General features: G+C 41.5%; 1 protein-coding gene across 1 annotated transcript in view; it reads right to left on the minus strand.

Moving 5' to 3' along the window:
- Nucleotides 1–1,913: 1,913 nt before the first annotated feature.
- gfod1 (glucose-fructose oxidoreductase domain containing 1) overlaps nucleotides 1,914–20,728 on the minus strand; it is a 60,310-nt gene continuing 41,495 nt past the window's right edge. Inside the window, exons 2-3 of the mRNA XM_078281307.1 lie at nucleotides 14,518–14,711; nucleotides 1,914–11,496 (exon numbers count right to left, since the gene is read on the minus strand). Coding sequence (XP_078137433.1) covers nucleotides 10,762–11,496; nucleotides 14,518–14,711 — 929 coding nt within the window. The 3' untranslated portion in view covers nucleotides 1,914–10,761. The remainder of the gene's footprint in view (nucleotides 11,497–14,517; nucleotides 14,712–20,728) is intronic.

Consider the following 20,728-nt stretch of genomic DNA (forward strand, 5'->3'; position numbering starts at 1 on the left):
AGACCACGGAAAACAACTGTGGTGGATGACCGAAGAATACTTTCCTGGTGAAGAAAACACCCTTCACAACAGTTGGCCAGATCAAGAACACTCTCCAGGAGGTAGGTGTAGTGTGTCAAAGTCAACAATCAAGAGAAGACTTCACCAGAGTGAATACAGAGGGTTCACTACAAGATGTAAACCATTGGTGAGCCTCAAAAACAGGAAGGCCAGATTAGAGTTTGCCAAACAACATCTAAAAAAGCCTTCACATTTCTGGAACAACATCCTATGGACAGATGAGACAAAGATCAACTTGTACCAGAGTGATGGGAAGAGAAGAGTATGGAGAAGGAAAGGAACTGCTCATGATCCAAAGCATACCACCTCATCAGTGAAGTATGGTGGTGGTAGTGTCATGGCGTGGGCATGTATGGCTGCCAATGGAACTGTTTCTCTTGTATTTATTGATGATGTGACTGCTGACAAAAGCAGCAGGATGAATTCTGAAGTGTTTCGGGCAATATTATCTGCTCATATTCAGCCAAATGCTTCAGAACTCATTGGACGGCGCTCACAGTGCAGATGGACAATGACCCGAAGCATACTGCGAAAGCAACCAAAGAGTTTTTTAAGGGAAAGAAGTGGAATGTTATGCAATGGCCAAGTCAATCACCTGACCTGAATCTGATTGAGCATGCATTTCACTTGCTGAAGACAAAACTGAAGGGGAAATGCCCCAAGAACAAGCAGGAACTGAAGACAGTTGCAGTAGAGGCCTGGCAGAGCATCACCAGGGATGAAACCCAGCGTCTGGTGATGTCTATGCCTTCCAGACTTCAGGCTGGAATTGAATGCAAAGGATTTGCAACCAAGTATTAAAAAGTGAAAGTTTGATTTATGATTGTTAATCTGTCCCATTACTTTTGGTCCCTTAAAAAGTGGGAGGCACATATACAAACTGTTGTAATTCCTACACCGTTCACCTGATTTGGATGTAAATACCCTCAAATTAAAGCTGAAAGTCTGCAGTTAAAGCACATCTTGTTCGTTTCATTTCAACTCCATTGTGGTGGTGTATAGAGCCAAAAAGATTAGAATTGTGTCGATGTCCCAATATTTATGGACCTGACTGTATATTGTTGTTTCTGTTCTTTACCTACGGAAACCTCACTACACAGGACCGCAAGGCCCTGCAAAGAGCCATTCATTCGGCTGTTTGAATACATTTTTTGTGAGGTTCAATTTCCGGTTTGTTTTTCTTTTGTATTTATGGTTGTATAACTATTTATACATTCATGTGACATCACTTCAGCATGTAGATTCTGATAGCCCAGTTTGTCCTGAAAAGAAATGTATGTATGACATGATTGTGCATTACACAGTGTTGAGGTTACACATGCATTATACAACAGGAGGCAAAAAATCGGAAAAACACTGTGCAAAAAATGTAATATTTGTAAATGGGATGGTGTGTGACTTTGTTTCCTCAGGGCAACACTATGCAGCAGAATGATATCATGTGCAGCGTGTACAGCAGCCAGCAGGGGTCAGCAGAAGCTTTCCAAATGCTGTGTGCATCCAAGGAGAAGCTGAAGGACTCCTGGATATCCTCCCATGAAATAAGTATTCCTTTAGTAGCATGAAACAAAAACATCTAAAAAAGTAATAGGAGTAATGTGTGTGGGTGTGAGATGTGTGCATATATTTTATATTGTATTTATTTTAATGCTGCAAACTGGATTGCTCCAACTAAGTTCTGTAAATATATGCAATGACAATAAAGATCTATTATATCATTAATGTATCATATACATTTCTTTCATCAAAACCACATGCATGCAGCGAGGATGAGAAACTTGGTTTAGCTATGACATCAATCCTGTAACTAAAAGATATTAAATAACAAAATGAAATTAGAGTCATTATGGATGTACATTTTTTTTTTTTTATTCCATAGAAACTGCAGCATTAGACAAGTGCTGAAGCCGTAAACCATGTTGCGCGCGCACACACACACACACACACACAGTCAATGCAGAGCACTGGTACAGGGAGATGAAAGAGTAAAACACTAAAGTCGGAGTCACACAGTCAATTAAAAAAAAAAAAAAAGAGGGAGGGAGTCATTCAACGGAAGTGCACCGTCACACTTTACAGCACGCAGAGAACTCTGAGGGGCTTTTATTTCATGTGACACACACAGACCTCCTAAAAATGGCATATTGTCCTTAACGGATAGAAAATATAAATTATTCCTAAGTACATTCTCTAGATTAAGACCCATCAATATGCGTTTCAGAGCTCAAATTACATTATTTACAGAGGTCCATGCGTTCACAATATACATACATAACAATAAATATCAGATATAGTCACAATACAGCATCAAGATGGATATTTGTTTTTCTTTGAACAAGTTACAGGTACAGCAAGACACTGCAGGGGTCAGCATTCATAAACCAGCTGAGGAAAGACCTGTATCTGTCTGTTATTAGTTTTTGTTACAAAGGGGTTGCCTTGGTAACCCATGTGCTGGCTACTAAAGCATGAGAAGAGAAGAGATGAGATGAGATGAGATGAGGAGAGAAGCAGGGGCAGTTCTGGGTGGGGGGCAGGCAAAGGTGGCCTGTGCCCCCTTTAAGCCTCGACCCCCCTCTGGCCCCCCTAAATTTGGCAAATATTTTTTACATTTTTAACCCCACCTTCATCCTCAAAGAGGGGATAAATATAATGTAGGTTAAAACTGAATGAGTATTCTTGTGTTTATTGTTAATAATAATAATTAATTACATTTATATAGCGCTTTATCATAGACACTCAAAGCGCTTCAAGGGGGGGGGGGGAGACTACTCTCTACCGCCACCATACATGTGTGTTACGTCCCTATCGTATGTGTATCGTTAGTCTTTTTGCTATGGAGGGTTGGTGGTATGTAACACTTGTTCTTAATATATTTGGTACTCCTCAAATCGCATGTGGCCCCAGCCGGGCCCCTCCATTTAAAATGGTCTAGAACCGCCACTGAAGAGAAGAGCAGCGAAAAGGAGGGGTCTGAAGAAGCACCAGTGAGCTTGTCCTCCAGGATTCAACCTGACTCACAATAGAAAAAAAACGGGGAGAGAAAGAAGAAGAAAAAGAGTTGCACTGTGAGAAATGTGAAAGGACAGATCAACGAGCAGCAGATCAAATACCTTTCTCAGCGATTGTAAAAGCCTTCACCCTTTGACAGGTCAGTGAGAGAAATATGGGCAGAGACGGAGGAAGAATGTGTGAAAGAGGTGTGTAGACATAGAGAGAGGGAGTGAGGGTAAGTGTGTGACTGTGTGAGTGAAAGTGAACAAGAAAAGGACCTAGTTTTGGCAACGTGGCTTCCCGTTGCTAAGTAACGGTCTCCAAGGGCAGAAGAAGCGCCTCTTTGAGGTTGTTCGTCTCCAAAATGAACAATTTCAAGCCCCTCCCACCTCCCTTCACCAGGGGAAAGCCTTTCCTCAACTGTTAGTGAATGCCGGCAAAGCAAGAACAAGCAATTCATAGTCACGACTGATAACGCAGTCAAAGTGCAAAGTTGGAACTGGAGCACATCCTGTGCTATTTCTTTCTGCAATGTCTTTTTTTTCTGCAGTCGGTTCATCCTTAACAGGCCACAAGCAGAAAGCTCAATGATAAAGTCTGTGGCAAAAAATAAATAAATCACAGCACAACATTTGTATTATGGGAAACATGAGCTCCACTGTCCACAGTTCTCTTTTGCACTGGTGATACAGTATAATGTCACCTCAACATCAATTTGACGCATGAACATGAGCGATGACATGGAACACCTTTTCAGTAGACATAAATGAAATATTCAGTGATTGGACATTTCAAAGACATTTTTTATGGAATCCTGATACTGTACTGTACTGTACTGTATCATCTCATTACAATTCCACTCATTAAAGATTCAGTGCTTCAGAACCCAGATATTGCCTCATCTGTTTCAGACTGCTATGCATAGTTTGGGTTGATGTCGCTAAAAAGCCTTTGCAGGTGCTTCACTAGTATGCAGTTAAGGTTTAGTATTGAGGTTGTGATGTGAGAATATTGCATCACTATCATTGTCAGCATTGTAATAGCATCAATAAAAAGTCTAAATTAATAGGGGTGGGGGGAAAAAAATCGATGTATGTATAGATATATATTTTTTTCTGACCATTTTTAAACGGACCTTAATATTTTCTGTCTATACGGTACACACATCATATCTGTTTCCAACAAAACAGACTGAAAGCAGAAAATGCAGAACATCCATGTTATGTTCTTCTTTACATATGAAATAATAAATGTCTGACTGACATGGGATGTTGGCATTCTTTTTAGAACACAATTAGTTTTTAGAAATGCCTCATGATATATTGTCTCCAGAAGTGTATTATTCAACTTTTGGTTTTGTTACAGAAGGAAAAGAAAATCCCAATACTCAATACTAAAGTATCGCGATACCTTTAGAATCACAATGAATGAAAATCGCAATACAAATCCAATCGGCCCCCATGTGTCGCGTAAGAATCGAATCGGGACAAAAGCATATCGTCCCAGCCCTTTAAATTTAACTCCTGCCCTTATGTTTCAATGTTTTGCCAAATATCTGCTTAAAATGAAAAACCCTCTGGTCTTGTGATGTTCTTGATTTGAAGCAGATGCCAACACACATTTAGCACAGAGCATGGGCAGCTGGCTGCAGATGTGTCTGCTGTTGAGCTGTTTGCATCTCCCTGGGGGAGGATGGGTCTGTGTGGACAGCATAACTACACAAACAGAGTAAATCCATGTTTCAGACCCTTAAAAAGGACTCAGGGAGGTCTGCTTAAGCCAATGTTATGAGTCGCTGTTGGTTCTTGAACACATTTTCTCCCCTGGGAAGCTAAATATAGTTAATTGAATCTTAGCATGAGACCAAGCTGATTCAAACATAGGCATACTGGGTCTATTGTGAGAGGATCCTCACACACATGCAGGCCTGGGTAATGAAACCATGGGCCAAAAACAGATGATGGATTAGGGGACAAACGAGAAGAAATAGGGGCAAAGAAATATTTGAATTTGAGTTTAGGATCCTTAAATCTTTGCGTTTAACTCCTGGAGGGTTTCAGTGGGGGCTGGATGAATGTCTGCAGCTCCAGTAATAATAAACTCAACCCAGCTAGTTGAACCTTAATAAAATAACAGTCCCCAAACTTTTTGAATAACTATTTTAACTGTAATAAGTACCAAATTACAATACCTATAGCAAAAATAAAATAAACAATTAACTAATTAATTAATTTGCTTTGTGTAACCCTGTACATATAAATGGTGTGACCTTTCTTCTGTAGAAGGCAAGGTATTAGACCAGAGAACTAAACCATTCTAAATGGTTTTTAGGGGGATTCAGGGCAAAGACTTGATCTGCTTTCCAACTGCTGTCTCTGGCCTTAAGATTCCCTGTCCATATCTACAGTATCAGTTAGCCAGTGGGAGGTCATTTGCATTCATCACTCAGGCTATTCCAGCACAGAGCTGTACATCAGACAGTAATAAAGTGTTTACAGGCCTGATGAAGGAGAGAAAACAGTGTTGTGACAGTCAAACGTAGGTACTGTACGGAAGAGGATTAGGGCCACATGTGAAACATTTTTTACACAAAGTCAGAATTCTGACTTTAATCTCTGAATTCTGAGGAATAAAGATTCTGAGATTACTGTCAGGCTGCGTCCCAAATTCCACACTAACATGCTATTTAGTAGCTAAAACAGTATGTGGGATTTTTTTAGTGTGTCCGAAACCTTAGTATTAAAATACCTGAATTGCATACTATTTCCGGTAAAATATTACAGTATGCAATACTGTACACTACGCCGGCATAACTATCCCACAATGCAGTGCGGTAGTAACAACAACGTTCATAACAGACAAACGGACAGAAACCAAGGAGTTCTGTAACGTCAATAATGTAAATAATACACAACTGTTTAAATATGCAGAATTCTGTAGAATTCTGACTTTAATCTCAGAACTGAAATAACATTTTCACATCTGGCCCTAATCCTCTTCCGTAGCACTGTGATTTGGATCCTGGATCAATTCTTTTCCCCCATACAGTGTTGGCCTATCCAGTGTCTACTTAGTGCCCTCCTACTGAGGTTGCTGAACTTGAGTTCAGGTTTAAATCATGGCATTAATTTCTCATCAATCATCAATATACAGCTTGATCATGCTGAACAGAGAGAAAAACTATGATTAAACAAGAATAGGGAATTCCAGTGTCTATGTTTAAATCATGAATATTTTGAAAACTCTTATCAGACAAAAGGGGGAAAGTCTACATGCAGATTTGATTAGGCATTGGTACACAATAATAAAACTTGAGTTATCTTAAAGAGTGATAGCTTATCAGTGTTGAACTGGGAGCTTTTTCACACAGACTAGTTAGCAGAGGTGGTTTTTGTTTTGTAAAATCTGTAACTTCAGTAGGTGTTGCAAAGTTTTGTGTGTGCTGATCGCACCCCAGCAGTGTCCTGACCTTAGTAAACCATGGTGTGACACATTAAATACACTAAACATTAAAAGAGCTCAGACATTACTGTTAGATATGAGCTGAAACAGCTACATTGTAGCTCTGTTGGATTGTGACCGGGATGATTTATAATGCATCTTAAGAGCAAACATAAAGCTTTTTCATAACAGTGTTAAAAGAAGAGTATTATGGTCAATAATTTACAGATAGGGATAAGAAGGTGAATGCTCCAAGGCCTCAGTCTACTGTTCATCTCCCAAATATCACTGCAGGTCAGTCCACAAAACATCCAACAGCAAAAACAAAGAATAAATACCTTTAACACTCATCAAAACATGTCCAGTTTCTTGTTTTTTTTTGTTTGTTTTTTTTAACAAATAAAATACATACAGTACTTTTTCTTTAGACAAACCCATATTGTTGATTTATAATATTTTCATATTTACATTTTCAGTAGTCGTTACATAGATAGTATTTCAGCACAGTTTAAGAACTTCAAACTACACAGGGGAACAGAGATGCATCAAAAAAATCAATCTTTTGGCTTGTAGGTCGGTGCTGTTCTTTCACCTGTATTCACTGGTACCAAACATTAAGTCAGACTGTATTTGCAAATACTCTCCGACGGTTTGTTTTAGCTTTTTCATGTGACTGACAGTAAAACACAACAAGTAGATGTATTTTCTGCGACTGATTGATAACTCCCAACTCATAAAATACTGATGCTTGGTCAGTGGCTCTCAGCGTCAGATACCGATGCAAAAATCTGTACGGGACGCACCGGGCAGAGCAGCAGCTTGGCCGCAGCACTGTAAGATGACAGAGTATTAAGAGACAACGGCAGCGAGTAGTATGAAAGACCTAAAATCCGCGTAAGGAGGCAGGTTGGGGTGATGCAACACAGGACTTTCACCCAGGAGACCAGGGTTCATGTCCAGTTCTTGTCTCGCGTGTCACTGAAACGTACATTTTGTTACCCCCACCCTCCATCTTTTCCTAAACCTAACTGTCCCGTTCTCGTGCCGCATGTCAGCTAAACCTACGTCCCCACCCAGAGTGTCAAAATATGACATCAAAGGGCTAGTCAAATAGTGAGGCCAAGGGGTGCCCGGATAGCTCAGTTGGTAGAGCGGGCGCCCATATATAGAGGTTTACTCCTCGATGCAGCGGGCCCGGGTTCGACTCCGACCAGCAGCACTTTGCTGCATGTCATTTCCCCTCTCTCTCCCCTTTCATGTCTTCAGCTGCCCTGTCAAAATACAGGCTGAAAATGCCCCAAAAAATAATAAAGTAATGCCAAGAGTCCTGACCCAGAGCGTCAAATAGTGATGCTAAGAGTCCCGACCAAGCACGTCTAAATATGACATTAAAGGAGACTTTTTGCATCAATCACAAACACCAAAGGCACCTGACCAAGGGTCGCTTTTTGACGCGATGGGAGTGAGAATGTGTTGATCTGAACACTGTTGAGAGTCAGGTGTGATTTTGTATGCGTCATAAAATCACACTAAACATCCCTTTCAATTGGTATCACGATTTGATTTAAAAACTGTGATGCTTGTGTCAAATCCCTTCTTCTGTTCTCACTCTTGCTCATCTTCTTCTTAATTGGCTTACATTATATATTTGTGACCCGTCTTTAACATATTAGTAATGTGTTGTAAGTCCAACACTCATTATTTTTTAGCTCTATTTTTCCTGATAATTTTGTCTGTCTATGGTGCTGTAAAGTAGCATACCACGGGTGTATCAGACGTCTTTCATTAAAAAAAAAGCTGCCTACCATGGTGGGAAACAAGGTTATATAGAGCATTGAGAGTGAACCAAAACAGCAGTTGTGGGCCATAAAAACAATGATCTGAAATATGCTAAAACACTACATAGAGTGGGGAACTAGTCAGGTCATAATAATCTGTAGGGTGATTCCTACGAGGGACACCTTCTCACATTAAACACACATCATCACATAGGCATGCGACCCATTGCCATTAAAAACAAATATTGATTGGTGAAGCTTTAAAGATTTACATTTCCAATAAAAAAAAATCAAAAGGGCTTGTGGCCAAGTGCCACAGACAGAGTAGGAAACATGTTCATGGGAACATAGAATAACAGCAGCCTTAACATTTAACACCTCTAACGGAAATTGAAAGAAATGCTCATCTACTCCACTGTGCTGCACAGTTAATTGGCTGCAAGTTTAATGTCTTACTGTAGGCGTGGGTCCAAATTGAACTTGCATGTGATGCATACTGACAAACCTGCATTTCACTGTGCACGTTAAAGAAGCTTTATAAAGCATGCTAAACGCTAAATCGCGGTAGCTTGATGCAAGTGTGACCCATTGCATTTCAATATTCGGATTAAAAACTCCACATTGCTCGGTATTTACTCGCAACTTAGTGCAAGACTGTATTAGTATTCACAATTAAGGCTCAGTAACGATATAAGCACACCACACAGAATTCCGTATATACCATGGCCATGTTTCATGATAATGGAAAAAGCATTTAACTGTAAAGCGAGGAATCTCTGTGAGTGTGTGAGTGTGTCGTTTGAATATCTCGTGGACCGTTCATCCGGTCTAATACACACTTGGCTCGTGTAATGCTGGGGACCCAATGGAGTGCAGTGTCGAATGTGGTGCAATTTGGAAATGCTATAACAACGAACTTTAGGTTTTGGCCTGTAACATTTGAACTGAAGTCTCAGAAGCAAAATTATTCTTTCCCTGGATTCTGTAGGATTTTCCGCCATTTTGAATTGTGTCCAACTCAGTTTTTTTCCTCTACTCCTCCTACAAAGTTTTAGCAATCATCACCAAATGTTCTACAGAACATCTATGGACCAAGTCAAAAAAAGTTACTTTTTCGGGTTTCTGATATTCCATACAGTTTTGCTATAGCAGGCCCTCAACATTTAATCAAATGCAGTGGGCAGGGTTTACATAAAAAGAAAATGTCATATCTCCTGAACGCTTTGTGCTATTGTCACCACATTTGGTGGACATGTGTAGATATATCTGAATGGTGATTGACAAATCTGGTGCCATTTGGCCAATAGGTGGCGCTGTAGCAGCACCATCTAACTAACTATAAAGGAATGAATCTCTATCTGTGTATGTATGCATATATGACTGTCCATTTATCTCACAAACTCTTCATCCAATCAACTTAATACTTGGCAGGTGTATTGCTGAGGATCCAAGGAAGCGTAGTGTCGAGTGTGAAGGTGATCGGATGAGTAGTTTTTGAGATAGCTGCAAGCAGGACTTCCGGGGGCCAAGCAATCGGCCCGCTTTGAACGGATGCTGCACTCGTGAAAGAAATAAGAACATCAAAGTATCACTGCACTGGCCACTTATACAGGACTTGCAAACGGATACACAGGCTACTGTAATTGCATAAAGGCATACCAAAGTGTATTTTAACCCTTAACGCCAAGCTGGAAGATTAAAGTGTTTCTGCTGCAGACTACAGCCTGGATATATTGCATACATAAACCAGAAGGTAAACCCTTCTGAAAACCTCACCAGCCAAACTATTGATTTCTTTTCTCTCTTGTTTCTCAAACACACAGAGGAAGCATACAGAGCAGACAGAGACTGAAGCTATCAAGCATACTGATTTGTTTTAAACATTCACTTGGTAAAACTAGCAAGTACTTCGGACTACAGCAACAATACAGCGGCACAGTTTCAACTGAGAGGACTATCGTTCTTCCTTGGCTGTCCTCGTTTGGACCCACAGTGTAAGGTGTTGTCTTCCAGACCCAGTCAAATAGAAGAGAAGCAGAAGCAGAGATGAGAGGCGCAATACCCTTATGGTCAAGCCGAACACAGTAGCATTAGTTTTTATTCCCTGATCTGCCTCCACTGTAGAACTATATCTTTCTGTTGTATGAATCGGTTTGATTTACAAGTGCATCTCCCCGGACAGTCTTCTGTCAAAAGGGTAAAAACAGAAAAGGCTTCCTTATAAATAAAGGTTTGATTATTGGTCACATTGCCTTTTCTCTACTCCTGAGGCAGGGTTTCAGGAAACTATAACTCTCTGTATTATAGTGGTGTAGCCTCTCTTTCTGTAACAGTAGCAATATAGATTTGACAGTATTTAAATAAACAGGTATTGAATTAAAGAGCTAAACCCATAAGCTGTATGAATAACGTTTTAACAACACCCAGGCCTTTTCCGGTGCCACCTCCAGTAAAGCCATTTTTTAAGGGGTCAGCACTTCAGCTGATGCTAACAGTAGAGTGACATCCTACTCCGCCGCATGGCCTCGCTGATCAAATAGGCTGGGCTGATCTCCGGTTCCTCGGTCATCACCACAATGTTCTGCCACTCTCCGCTCTGGTTGGATTTCTTGATGGTATCCACCACGCAAAGAGCATAGAGACAATCCTCAAAGGTAGCAGCCATTGTCAGAGGCCTCCCGTCCCACGTCCGCCTGTCATCCTGGTCCTGAAAGGCCTGCCGCACAGCCTGGATCATGCGGATCGTTCCTGTGAGATATGGGGATGGAATGTCACTGAAAGCCTTCTCCGGTAAGGAACTCTTCTCAAGAGGTGTGGTGTCTTTGAGCAGGAGTTCAGGTCCTCCGCTGCTTCCCCCGTTGTTCTTCTGTCCATACAGGTCGGTCCCTGTGACCGTTAACCTCCCGACGGTCCCCACGACGATCACCTCCTGCCGAAACTCTCCGGGAACGTTGAAGTTGAGCGTGACGGTGCAGCAGGCGCCGCCCTCCAGTGCCATCTGGAACGTGCAGAAGTCATCACTGGTGATCTGACGGATGCCCCGAATGTGATCCGTTTGTTTGACAAAGGTCTTGAGGAAGCCATGCACTTTTAATGCACGCTGACCTGTCAGAAACGTGAGCAAGTCGATGATGTAACTGCCCACCGAATGCAGACCACCGCCTCCCATCAGGTCATCGCAGCTCCAGTTGTATTTTTTCCCCAAGAGACTACCGCTGTGGACCTGTGGCAAAGAGGAGAACTTAAACTTAAAACTTAAAATGTCATACAGTATTGGGTCTTATTTCACTTGAATGTGATCAAGACCAGGGATCGACTGATACCAATACTGATCATTAGTAGTTAATGAAGCCGATAACCAATATTTGGAACCAATATGCATTTACAGTAAAAATGAAAATCAAAGAAGTCAAAATTTTGACTTTGGAATGTTACAAACTCCAACACAAAACTTAGTTTAAATGCTTTAAGCAATTATTTAATAAATGATAAATTTTCACCATAATCCCCAGTAACAGAGAGTCAGATGGTGTTGTGGAGAAACCGAAGCAGAGGGACAGACAAACACTTTTTAACAGAGCCGCGGGAACATATTTTGAATTGGGGGTGCTGTCAATTTTCCAGAGTGAAGTTTTCAGCCAAAGTCAACCACCACACACCAAACTGCATCCATCACAGTTATTGAACTGTATAGATATTCAATTCATTATAAATAGCCTATCCAAGACAATAATTAGCCAGCCATAGGCTACTGATCCCGAAACACCGGAAAATAATCCCGTTATCACTATTCAACCAAGTGAAATTTCTTTCATACCCATACTGTCAAGATGAAGACAAAATATCTCTATTTATTAAAACGAAGGCACTTCGTGGTGTCAAAACAGTACTAAGGCTTCGGTAATACAACAAGGTACACGCTCCAAAAGCGAAAAAACAAAAACAAGAATAAAGTCCAAAATCCAAGGCAGAACAAAATAAGCACAGTTAACACACGATATAGGCACACAGCTACGACAATGGTACAGAATATGCCTACTACAAGCTCAAAAACGGAGCCACAAAACACAAGGGTATAAAACACATCACTGAATGATATCAAATCAAAATGAAGCAAGCCAGTCTGTGGCTGCCCTGGTGCTGCTAGCTTGGCTTACAAGATTAGCTCCCTTGTCGTCTGTTGCTAGCAGGGATGCTGTGGCAGTGACAGGTGTAGAGGTGCTGCTGCTACTTCTTTCGGTTACAGTTGCTGAGTTTTCTGCCTCCAGGCTTTTTAGCCTGTGGTTGATTTATAAAGAAATCCAAAATGCGCTTTTGTGCCATGGTTAGCTAACTTCTGTACTGTTGACCAGCTGGGAAAGTTTCCACAACTATCTTCACTCATGAATGAGCATCAGAGGCGCACAGCACGCCTCGCTCTCGGCAAAATCAGCAGATTCATTCTAATCAAATTATGTGTTTATCTCTTACTTACCAGATTTTAAAATGTATTACATTTAATTTGTAATGAAAGGAATTAGATTTATATTAATAATCAATTTATTAAAAGTATTTTCTTTTTTTATTATGGTTGTAGTAGTTTGTCCTTTCGCTAGGGGGTGCTGCAGCACCCTCCGCACCCCTAGTTCCCGCGGCCTTGCTTTTTAATAAGGATAGACCGATCATCGGCCCTGGCTGATTATCAGGCCGTTTTTTGTCAGTTTGCAGATGATCTGTATCACGTTTTATTTACCTGATAACTGATAAAGTGAATGAATTAAAAAGTGTTGTACTTTGGCTCTGCTACAGCTCTGTGTCTGTCCCTCTGCTTCAGTTTCACTCACCACTGAGTCGGACTTAAAGGACAATTCCGGCGCCAAACGAACCTAGGGGTTATTAACAGATGTGTACCCACTCTGTGGGACATGTTTTCATGCTAATCGAATGTGATTGTAGTTTGAAAGATGCTAGCGCGGACCGCTGATTAGCTTACAACGCTAGTATTCGGGGCACAGGGAAAGTAAAAACAAATCGCTATTTATACCACTGAAAAGGCTCAAAATATCACCACACTCCAACAGTAGCATAATGAGGGTCCCTAAATGTTAACCGGAGCATTGAGAACATTATAATTGTACAGACAGTTTATTGAACGAAGAGCTGCGGGAGCTCCATGAAAGGGCTACGAGAGAGAGAGCTATGTCGCAACACAGCCTCGTATTTTGGGAAACTGGTGGTGAACCTGCGGACATTGTGAAGCTATGGCCACCCAACAGGAGTGTCTGTGTCGCACGGAGTGGGACCTGTTGCGTCGCGACACCCAAGAGACGCAGTGTTTTGTACAGTCTGAAGATTTCCCCTCTCTGATAAACAGGACTGGACTTTTTTCCATGTCCCGAAAATAAATTGGGGACGGCGACCCAGACCGGAGGGACCAGATGGACAGTTATCCACTGTCAGGTACACTAGACAAGTTATGTTATACATTGGTGCGATTATTTCAGATATATTGAGCAAATTGCTTTTGATTTTAGTTTGCATCGCCAGCTGTTAAGTCATGACTGGTTTCCAAGATGGCGGCGGCATATAAACATGAACGCGAGTGTCTTTATAATCTATCTTTTCAATAAACTGTCTGTACACTTACAAAATTCTCAATGTGATTTGTTTTTACTTTCCCTGTGCCCCGAATACTAGCGGTCCGCGCTAGCATCTTTCAAGCTAAAAAAGTTTCTCATTTATTAAATAATTGCTTAAAGCATTTAAACTAAGTTTTGTGTTGGGAGTATGTAACATTCCAAAATCCTAATTTGGATTTAAAATTTTTTATTTTTACTGTAAATGCATATTGGTTCCAAATATCTGTTATTGGTTTCATTAACTACTAATAATCAGTATTGGTATTGGCCTTGAAAAGAACAGTATCGGTCGATCCCTACTTTTTAATTAACCTTATTGGTCAAATAAAAAGCTGATACAGATCATCTGCAAACTGCCAAAAAACGGCCCGATAATCAGCCAGGGCCGATAATCGGTCTATCCTTAATCGAGACAATTAAGAACAAAAAATGAAACAGTTGAGGTGGTGTCTGAGATCAAATCTCATGTCAAAAAAAAACACGCTGCTAAAGTGACTTTGAGCAAGACACCGATTCCTTGTCAGCTCTGTGGACGCTGCTCTAACACAAACTAACCTCAAGAGAAAGAATCATATTGTTGTCATTATTAGAACTGAAGAAATAAGCATTCAGAGTTTTTGTCATACCTGGGCCTCACAGACCAGAAGCTCCCCGATGTACCCCTCCTCTACCAACTCCTTCATTCGCACGAAGGCAGGCAAGAAACGTAACACATTTCCCATAATGCTCAGCAACTTGGGGTAGTACTGGGCCGCTGACATCATTCGGAAGGCATCCAGAGGCGTTGCTGTCCGGTCGCAGATGACATTCTTTCCAATACCTTACAAAAGAGAAGAGAGAGAGAGAGAGAGAGTTGGATTTGAGCCAAGTGAGCTTTTCTGTTTTGCTGTAGAATTTCATTGTTTTGACAGTATTGTTTTCCTCGATACTTTCTATGTTGAGATGAATGAGTAGGTATTCAAGAAGAAAGGAAGAGAGAGAGAAGTAATGTGGTCAGCCTTCGCTACACTAGCAGACATAATATCCTCCTGAGCATAAAAACATCCCCTGAAGAAACAATAGATTGCTGCAAAATGTGGCAACTCCCAGAAAAGCTGACTCAAGAATTCTGAAACTTTCTGGGCTTTCACCTCTGAGTCATGGGGACTTGATGACAAAGGAGAGTTCTTGCAAAAAGACCCAACATATGTGCACTGTATATAGTATTGTCCACAGGCTAATGCTTACAGGGAACATGCTCTGCTAAAACCTTTTCAGATGAAGAGTAATAACATATGAGGGAGACTCCATATTGATGTTGCTGCAACCCTGCTAAAATAACCAGAATAATAACAATCAAACCTATTTTTACAATCAAAATCCAGAACCATAAAACAATAGCCAGAATGCTAAAATTCACAAAAGCTGGATCCCTGAATACAATTTAGAGTGGCTTTAATGCTGGCAGGCATGCAAGATATTGCAGTCATAACTGTGCGGTGTATGGTGAGACTACACAGCTCGGAGAGCTTAGATAGGCTTCCCTGGTATTACCGGAGGTCTGAAGGAAGATGAAAAGACGAGCACAGAAGGTGCAGAAGAGAGGGAGAAGGGAAGAGATAAAGAGCCTGTAGACAGTGTATGAAACCAAATTAAAATAACTTCCAGCCTATTAAAAGGTCCACTGGTGGCAGCAACACCCAAGCACAAGAACGAAAAGAGGTTGGACAGTAGCGTGAAGAGAGAGAGACAGACAGAAACATATCATCTTTTCTATTATTCCTTTTTACTGGACAGTCGACTGGAAGGAGACAGACGGGAGCCAGTGAATGGCATACAGAATGCATCATTAACTGGAATTGAACTTGACCCTCCAATTTCACAGGAGCACAGTCTGTTCCTTAGGATTAGGTCTGCAACTAGCAATCCTTTTAATTAATGATTCATCTGTCGATTTATTCTTTGAATTAACGGATGAATCATTCAAGCTCTAGATTGTCAGAATATACAGAAGAATTTTAGCAATTCTTAGAATCTTCAAAAGGAAGGAGTAATATGCAATACGCAAATATGTGTTGGTTAACAATACAGCCTTTTCTCCAAAAAACTATTTCATGAGTACCTGAAGTGAGCAGCCACTGTGGCCACCAGTGACATTTATGGGACAGGAAAATGCAAAAATACAATGTAATAGTAGCACAAGGAGAGAAAAGTTGTAAAGTCAGCATACTGACTCAGTAATGGCCATTTTACAGCAACATCTACACCATGCTAACATAAGCTAACATTAGCCTAGTACTGTTTGAGTCTGTCCACTGCAGACAATCTGGGCCAGCAACGCTTTTGCACCTACTTCAGGTGCATTTGTTTCTCAACGTGCGCGTATAAGCATGGCGAGGTATGGACTAACAGGCCGCACTGAGGTAAAAGCGCAGACTGCCTGTCGCGGGAACTGAAAATGGCAAATTGCGCTTTTCCGTGTCATGCATGCATTCACGGGAGGGTCAAGGGGAAAGTGGGAGTTTCCCATAAAGACATGGGAGGGTCAAGGGGAAAGTGGGAGTTTCCCATAAAGACATGGGAGGGGAAGGGTAAAGTGCTAATTATGTATGTACAAAAAACGGCCGTGAAAGCGCGCCTCTATTTTAGAAGCAGGTGTAAACCAGGAAGCGGGTTTCCTCGCATATGCCTCCTGGTGAAATGGCAGCAGTAATCCAAGCAAGACGAAGACATAGGCCAAGGAGACGAGCTGAAAGGATCACACTTTTTCAGTTGAGTGAACATGAACTCATTAAGCGTTACAGATTAAGCAGCCATGCAATATTACAGTTACTGGAAGAAATCAAAGATGACGTTGAATCTCCGACTCAGCGTTCACATTCCATTCCAGCAGCTGTTAAACTCCTCGCTACATTACAAATATTGACATCAGGATCATTTCAAACAGTCCTAGCATCAGCAGTGGGAATATGGCAGTCTGCACTCAGCCGTATCACAGCACCAGTTCTTAACACTTTGCTACAGCACCATTTACGGTATAGTGGGCGGAGAAAGGCGCTGATTACCCGATGAACTGCAGGTTTGGTAAATACGACGTGAGCTGAAGTATCACAGCGTGCGCTTTCTGCGGGTTGGCCATGGCGCTGATAACGCTACTTTCACAAATGTATGTACATCTGGCCCCTTTGAACTGAAAAGCTTTGGAAAGCAGCTACTGACTGCTCATTATCAAAGGTGGGAAGGTTAACCAGACATGCATTTGCATAATCAACATCTTATATCTTGATAATCGTAATCGAATCGTGAGACCAGTGAAGATTCACACTGTTTGGGCCCTATTTTAACGATCTGAAACGCAAGTATCAAACGCCAAACGCAAGTAGCTTTGTGGGCAGATCTCTGGCGCTGTTGCTATTATACCGGAGGGATAAATGACTCTTGCACCCGACGCAAATCTAAAATGGGTTGGTCTGAAGTAGCTACATTACTCATAGGTGTGGTTTGGGCGTAACGTGCAATAAACCAATCATAGCATTCCCTTTAAAAGCAGGCGTGCTTGTTCCATGGCGGATTGCTATTATAATGGCGGATTTGCTAGGCGCACGCTCTTAATACATCCATGGGCGCACACCAGAAGCGGTTCACAGCTGAGGAGACAGACGTTTGCTAATGATTTTTCTTTTTGACAAAATGTAAATAAAGAAATGTCACAAAAACATACTTTCCGATGTTTTGGGCTCACTCTCACTGATTCACGAGGTTATGAATGCATGGTGATATTTTTGCAATGCAGTCTAACATTAGACCGAGATGACCTCACTATAGACGATGCAGCTCTTCTGTCTCTCCTCTCCCGTGCTGCTGCTGGGGGGCATTTGGGTTAAGTGGCATCAGCACATGCAGCTCAACATCACATCTCCTTAAGTCCTCTAATATTTCCTGATTTATGTCATCAACACATCCATGATTCATGGAAATGTTGTGTAAAACAAGGTCATATTTTTCCTTGTATTTATGTATGGTCTGCTGGGTCCGTGAGATGAGAGAAGCAAAGTGTATGCGCGATGTGCACACTCTACATTACGGCCAAGCATGCTCCCTTAAAATATCATCTGAATAACGCGCCACTGACTTTAGACTAGGTTTTTCCTGGTCTGTGGCGGAATTGTTTTCTGAAACTGCAAAATAGCACTAGAGAACGTTTGCGCCAGAACACGCCTCCTCTTTTTGCTGAACCTCCCCCGGGAGCACAAGTTCATTCCCTAATTTACCAACGTGAGTCTGTGGAGGGAAAAGTCTGCTGTGCGTCGGGTGGAAAATAGGAATGATACATGCGTCGGTGTACAAAGTCAATTGCGCTGGGTGCAAGATAGGGTCCCTAATGTACACACATTAAAGGGGCATCACTCTACACACACATTCCTCGTGACCTCGGAGTGTAAAAAGCAGCAAGCCACTTCACTTCCAGTCCTGGCTGAGGCTTGTGGGTGGAGGGGCTTTGGAAGTGAAACTTCCCAAGCTAATCTGCCATTAGCCTGGAAATTAATCCCTCTGACCCAGTTCTGAGGAGCACGCGCGTGGGGGGTGCACCCGTCACTCGTCACCCAACCCCTGCAGACACACAAAGCCAAGCAACGACAGTGCACCCCTGTCACCTTCTTTTTGGCAGCAGCACACACAAATAGATACTGGAAAGATGCATTGTCCTGGGTTAGGCATTCTGGGTAAAACCTAAATGCTCTTGACTGATGTTTCTGCCACTCATTTTGAATCCAATGTCTGTATAGAGCAGAAGCTTGGCCAGCTACTAAAATGCCTAAAGGCAGATTTTACTCTCCATTTTATTCTCTTCATGAGTTGGCCAGAGTACATATACTGTATGTTTCAGGAAGGTCCACGAGTGAAATCATTTAGGCCAGGCGTCACAAAATAATTTTTTTTCTAGTGTGGGGGCCAGACTTTCAAATTAAGAAAACAAAATGTAAGTATACCTATTAACCCTTTTATTGTTTTCAAGTTCAGACATGTAAAAAGTACCATTTACTTTTTTTGATTAGAACAAGGCTTCATGATATCCTCAGAAACAGCTATTCTAACACAAGAAAAGCTGTTTTTTTTATTCTTGATGTCTCAAAAAAAAAGTAACATATGTGCTGTACCTCTCACAGGCAGAGAATATTGACTGTTGCATAAATTGTGGTATAGCTCTGTGAATCAAATGTGGCTCAATTTCCCCCACCTGTTTGATATTTTCACTTTTTTACTAAATTAATGTTATTTTTATTTACATGTATGAGTGTGAACAGACTCCTGAAAACATGGGAAATCCATAATATGAACTAGATAGGCTACTTAACTAAAAAAATGCTCTCAGGTCTCCGCCAAGAAGGCAGTTCACTGAGGAGTAATGGCCAAAATCGGTGATTACGGAAACGTCATTGCAGTGGAGGTGGGAAACGCTCAAAGAATGTCACTCTCAAAGAGCCTGTAGCAAAAAGTGTTTATCAGTGTTTTAAGCCCCCAACGTCTCCTTCCAGGCAGCGCTGCCTGGAAGGCACTAGGGTTAGGCAATGGTTATGGCTATGGTTAGGGTTAGGGTTATGGTCAGGGTCAGCTGAAGTCAACGGTCGCAGCGCTGCCTGGAAGGAGACATTGGGGGCTTAAAACACTATCAAGCGCGAAAAGTTGACGTGGAAAACTGCAATGAAGAATGGACTACTATAATACGGTTGCATTCATATTGCCAACTTTCAGTAATGCTAAACGTGACCCAGTTGATGATCACTGATTTAAACTATAGCCAATTCAAGGCCTTTTATGCAGTGTCATTCCAACTCATGGCTGTACTGGATCTTCATAGAGCTAAAAACAGCTCCTCTTCAGATCAACAATGAGCTTCAGCTTCATGTACACCGCTCTGAAAGGTCGAGGCTGGCTTAGACAGGTCACACTGTTGAGTCATCAGCTACTCAGCCACAGCCTCCCTCAGACAGTCAGATGATGCATCGTGTGTGCATGTGTCCAACAGATAATAAATGCACCTGAGCACGAGATAAAATCCCAGCAGCTACTGCAGTAAAATGACAGTTGGGGAATACAATTTCATTGGTCTAAACATTTGGTAGAGAGGAGAAGTAGACAACAGAGAGATGAGAGTGAAACAAAAAAAAGTGGAATTAGAGGAGCGGGAACAGAGAGACAAGGGAATGAGAATGTGAAAGGGACAAAGAGCATCTGTCACTCTAACAATTCCCATGGAAAAACGCTTTGAGAGACAGGATGACATAAATAGATGTATGTGTGTTAAGTCAGTATTTCTCAAAGAGAGGCCTGTGGACCGAGTGACTCCTGGTGGTCCGCGAGTAGATTTGGTAAAATGTCACGTTTTAAATTTAAAATTCAAAACAGTGTTTCTCAAACTGTGTGTGAGCAACTCCAAAGCCAAACAGTGAGGAGTATAGATGTGTTATTTTCAATATTAAATAAAATTGTACGTACATTTAAACATTACTATTTGATTTGGCTGTATGGCCGTGTTGTCAGACTTCAGCAATGAAGCCGACCGTCATTTGTAATATACTGTTATGAGGCCTATTGTTTCTGGGGATATTTTGGCAGTTAGGTGGTGCATGAGTTTATTTTAGGTAAGTGGCCCTTGGTTTGAAAAGGTTTAAGAAGCACTGTGTTAAGTGATGCTCCCATAACGTTTCCCTCTCCACACAAACACACAGCAAATGAAGAACTGATGAAAGAAATACAGGATGTTGTATGTTGGGAGGCAGGAGAGTGACCCTGACACTGGCTCCATGTCAACATCACTATAGCTAGGATGAGAGTCAGGACCTCCAAGTCTGACAC

This window comes from Sander vitreus, chromosome 22 (assembly GCF_031162955.1).
Source record: "Sander vitreus isolate 19-12246 chromosome 22, sanVit1, whole genome shotgun sequence".
NCBI classification, from domain to species: Eukaryota; Metazoa; Chordata; class Actinopteri; order Perciformes; family Percidae; genus Sander; species Sander vitreus.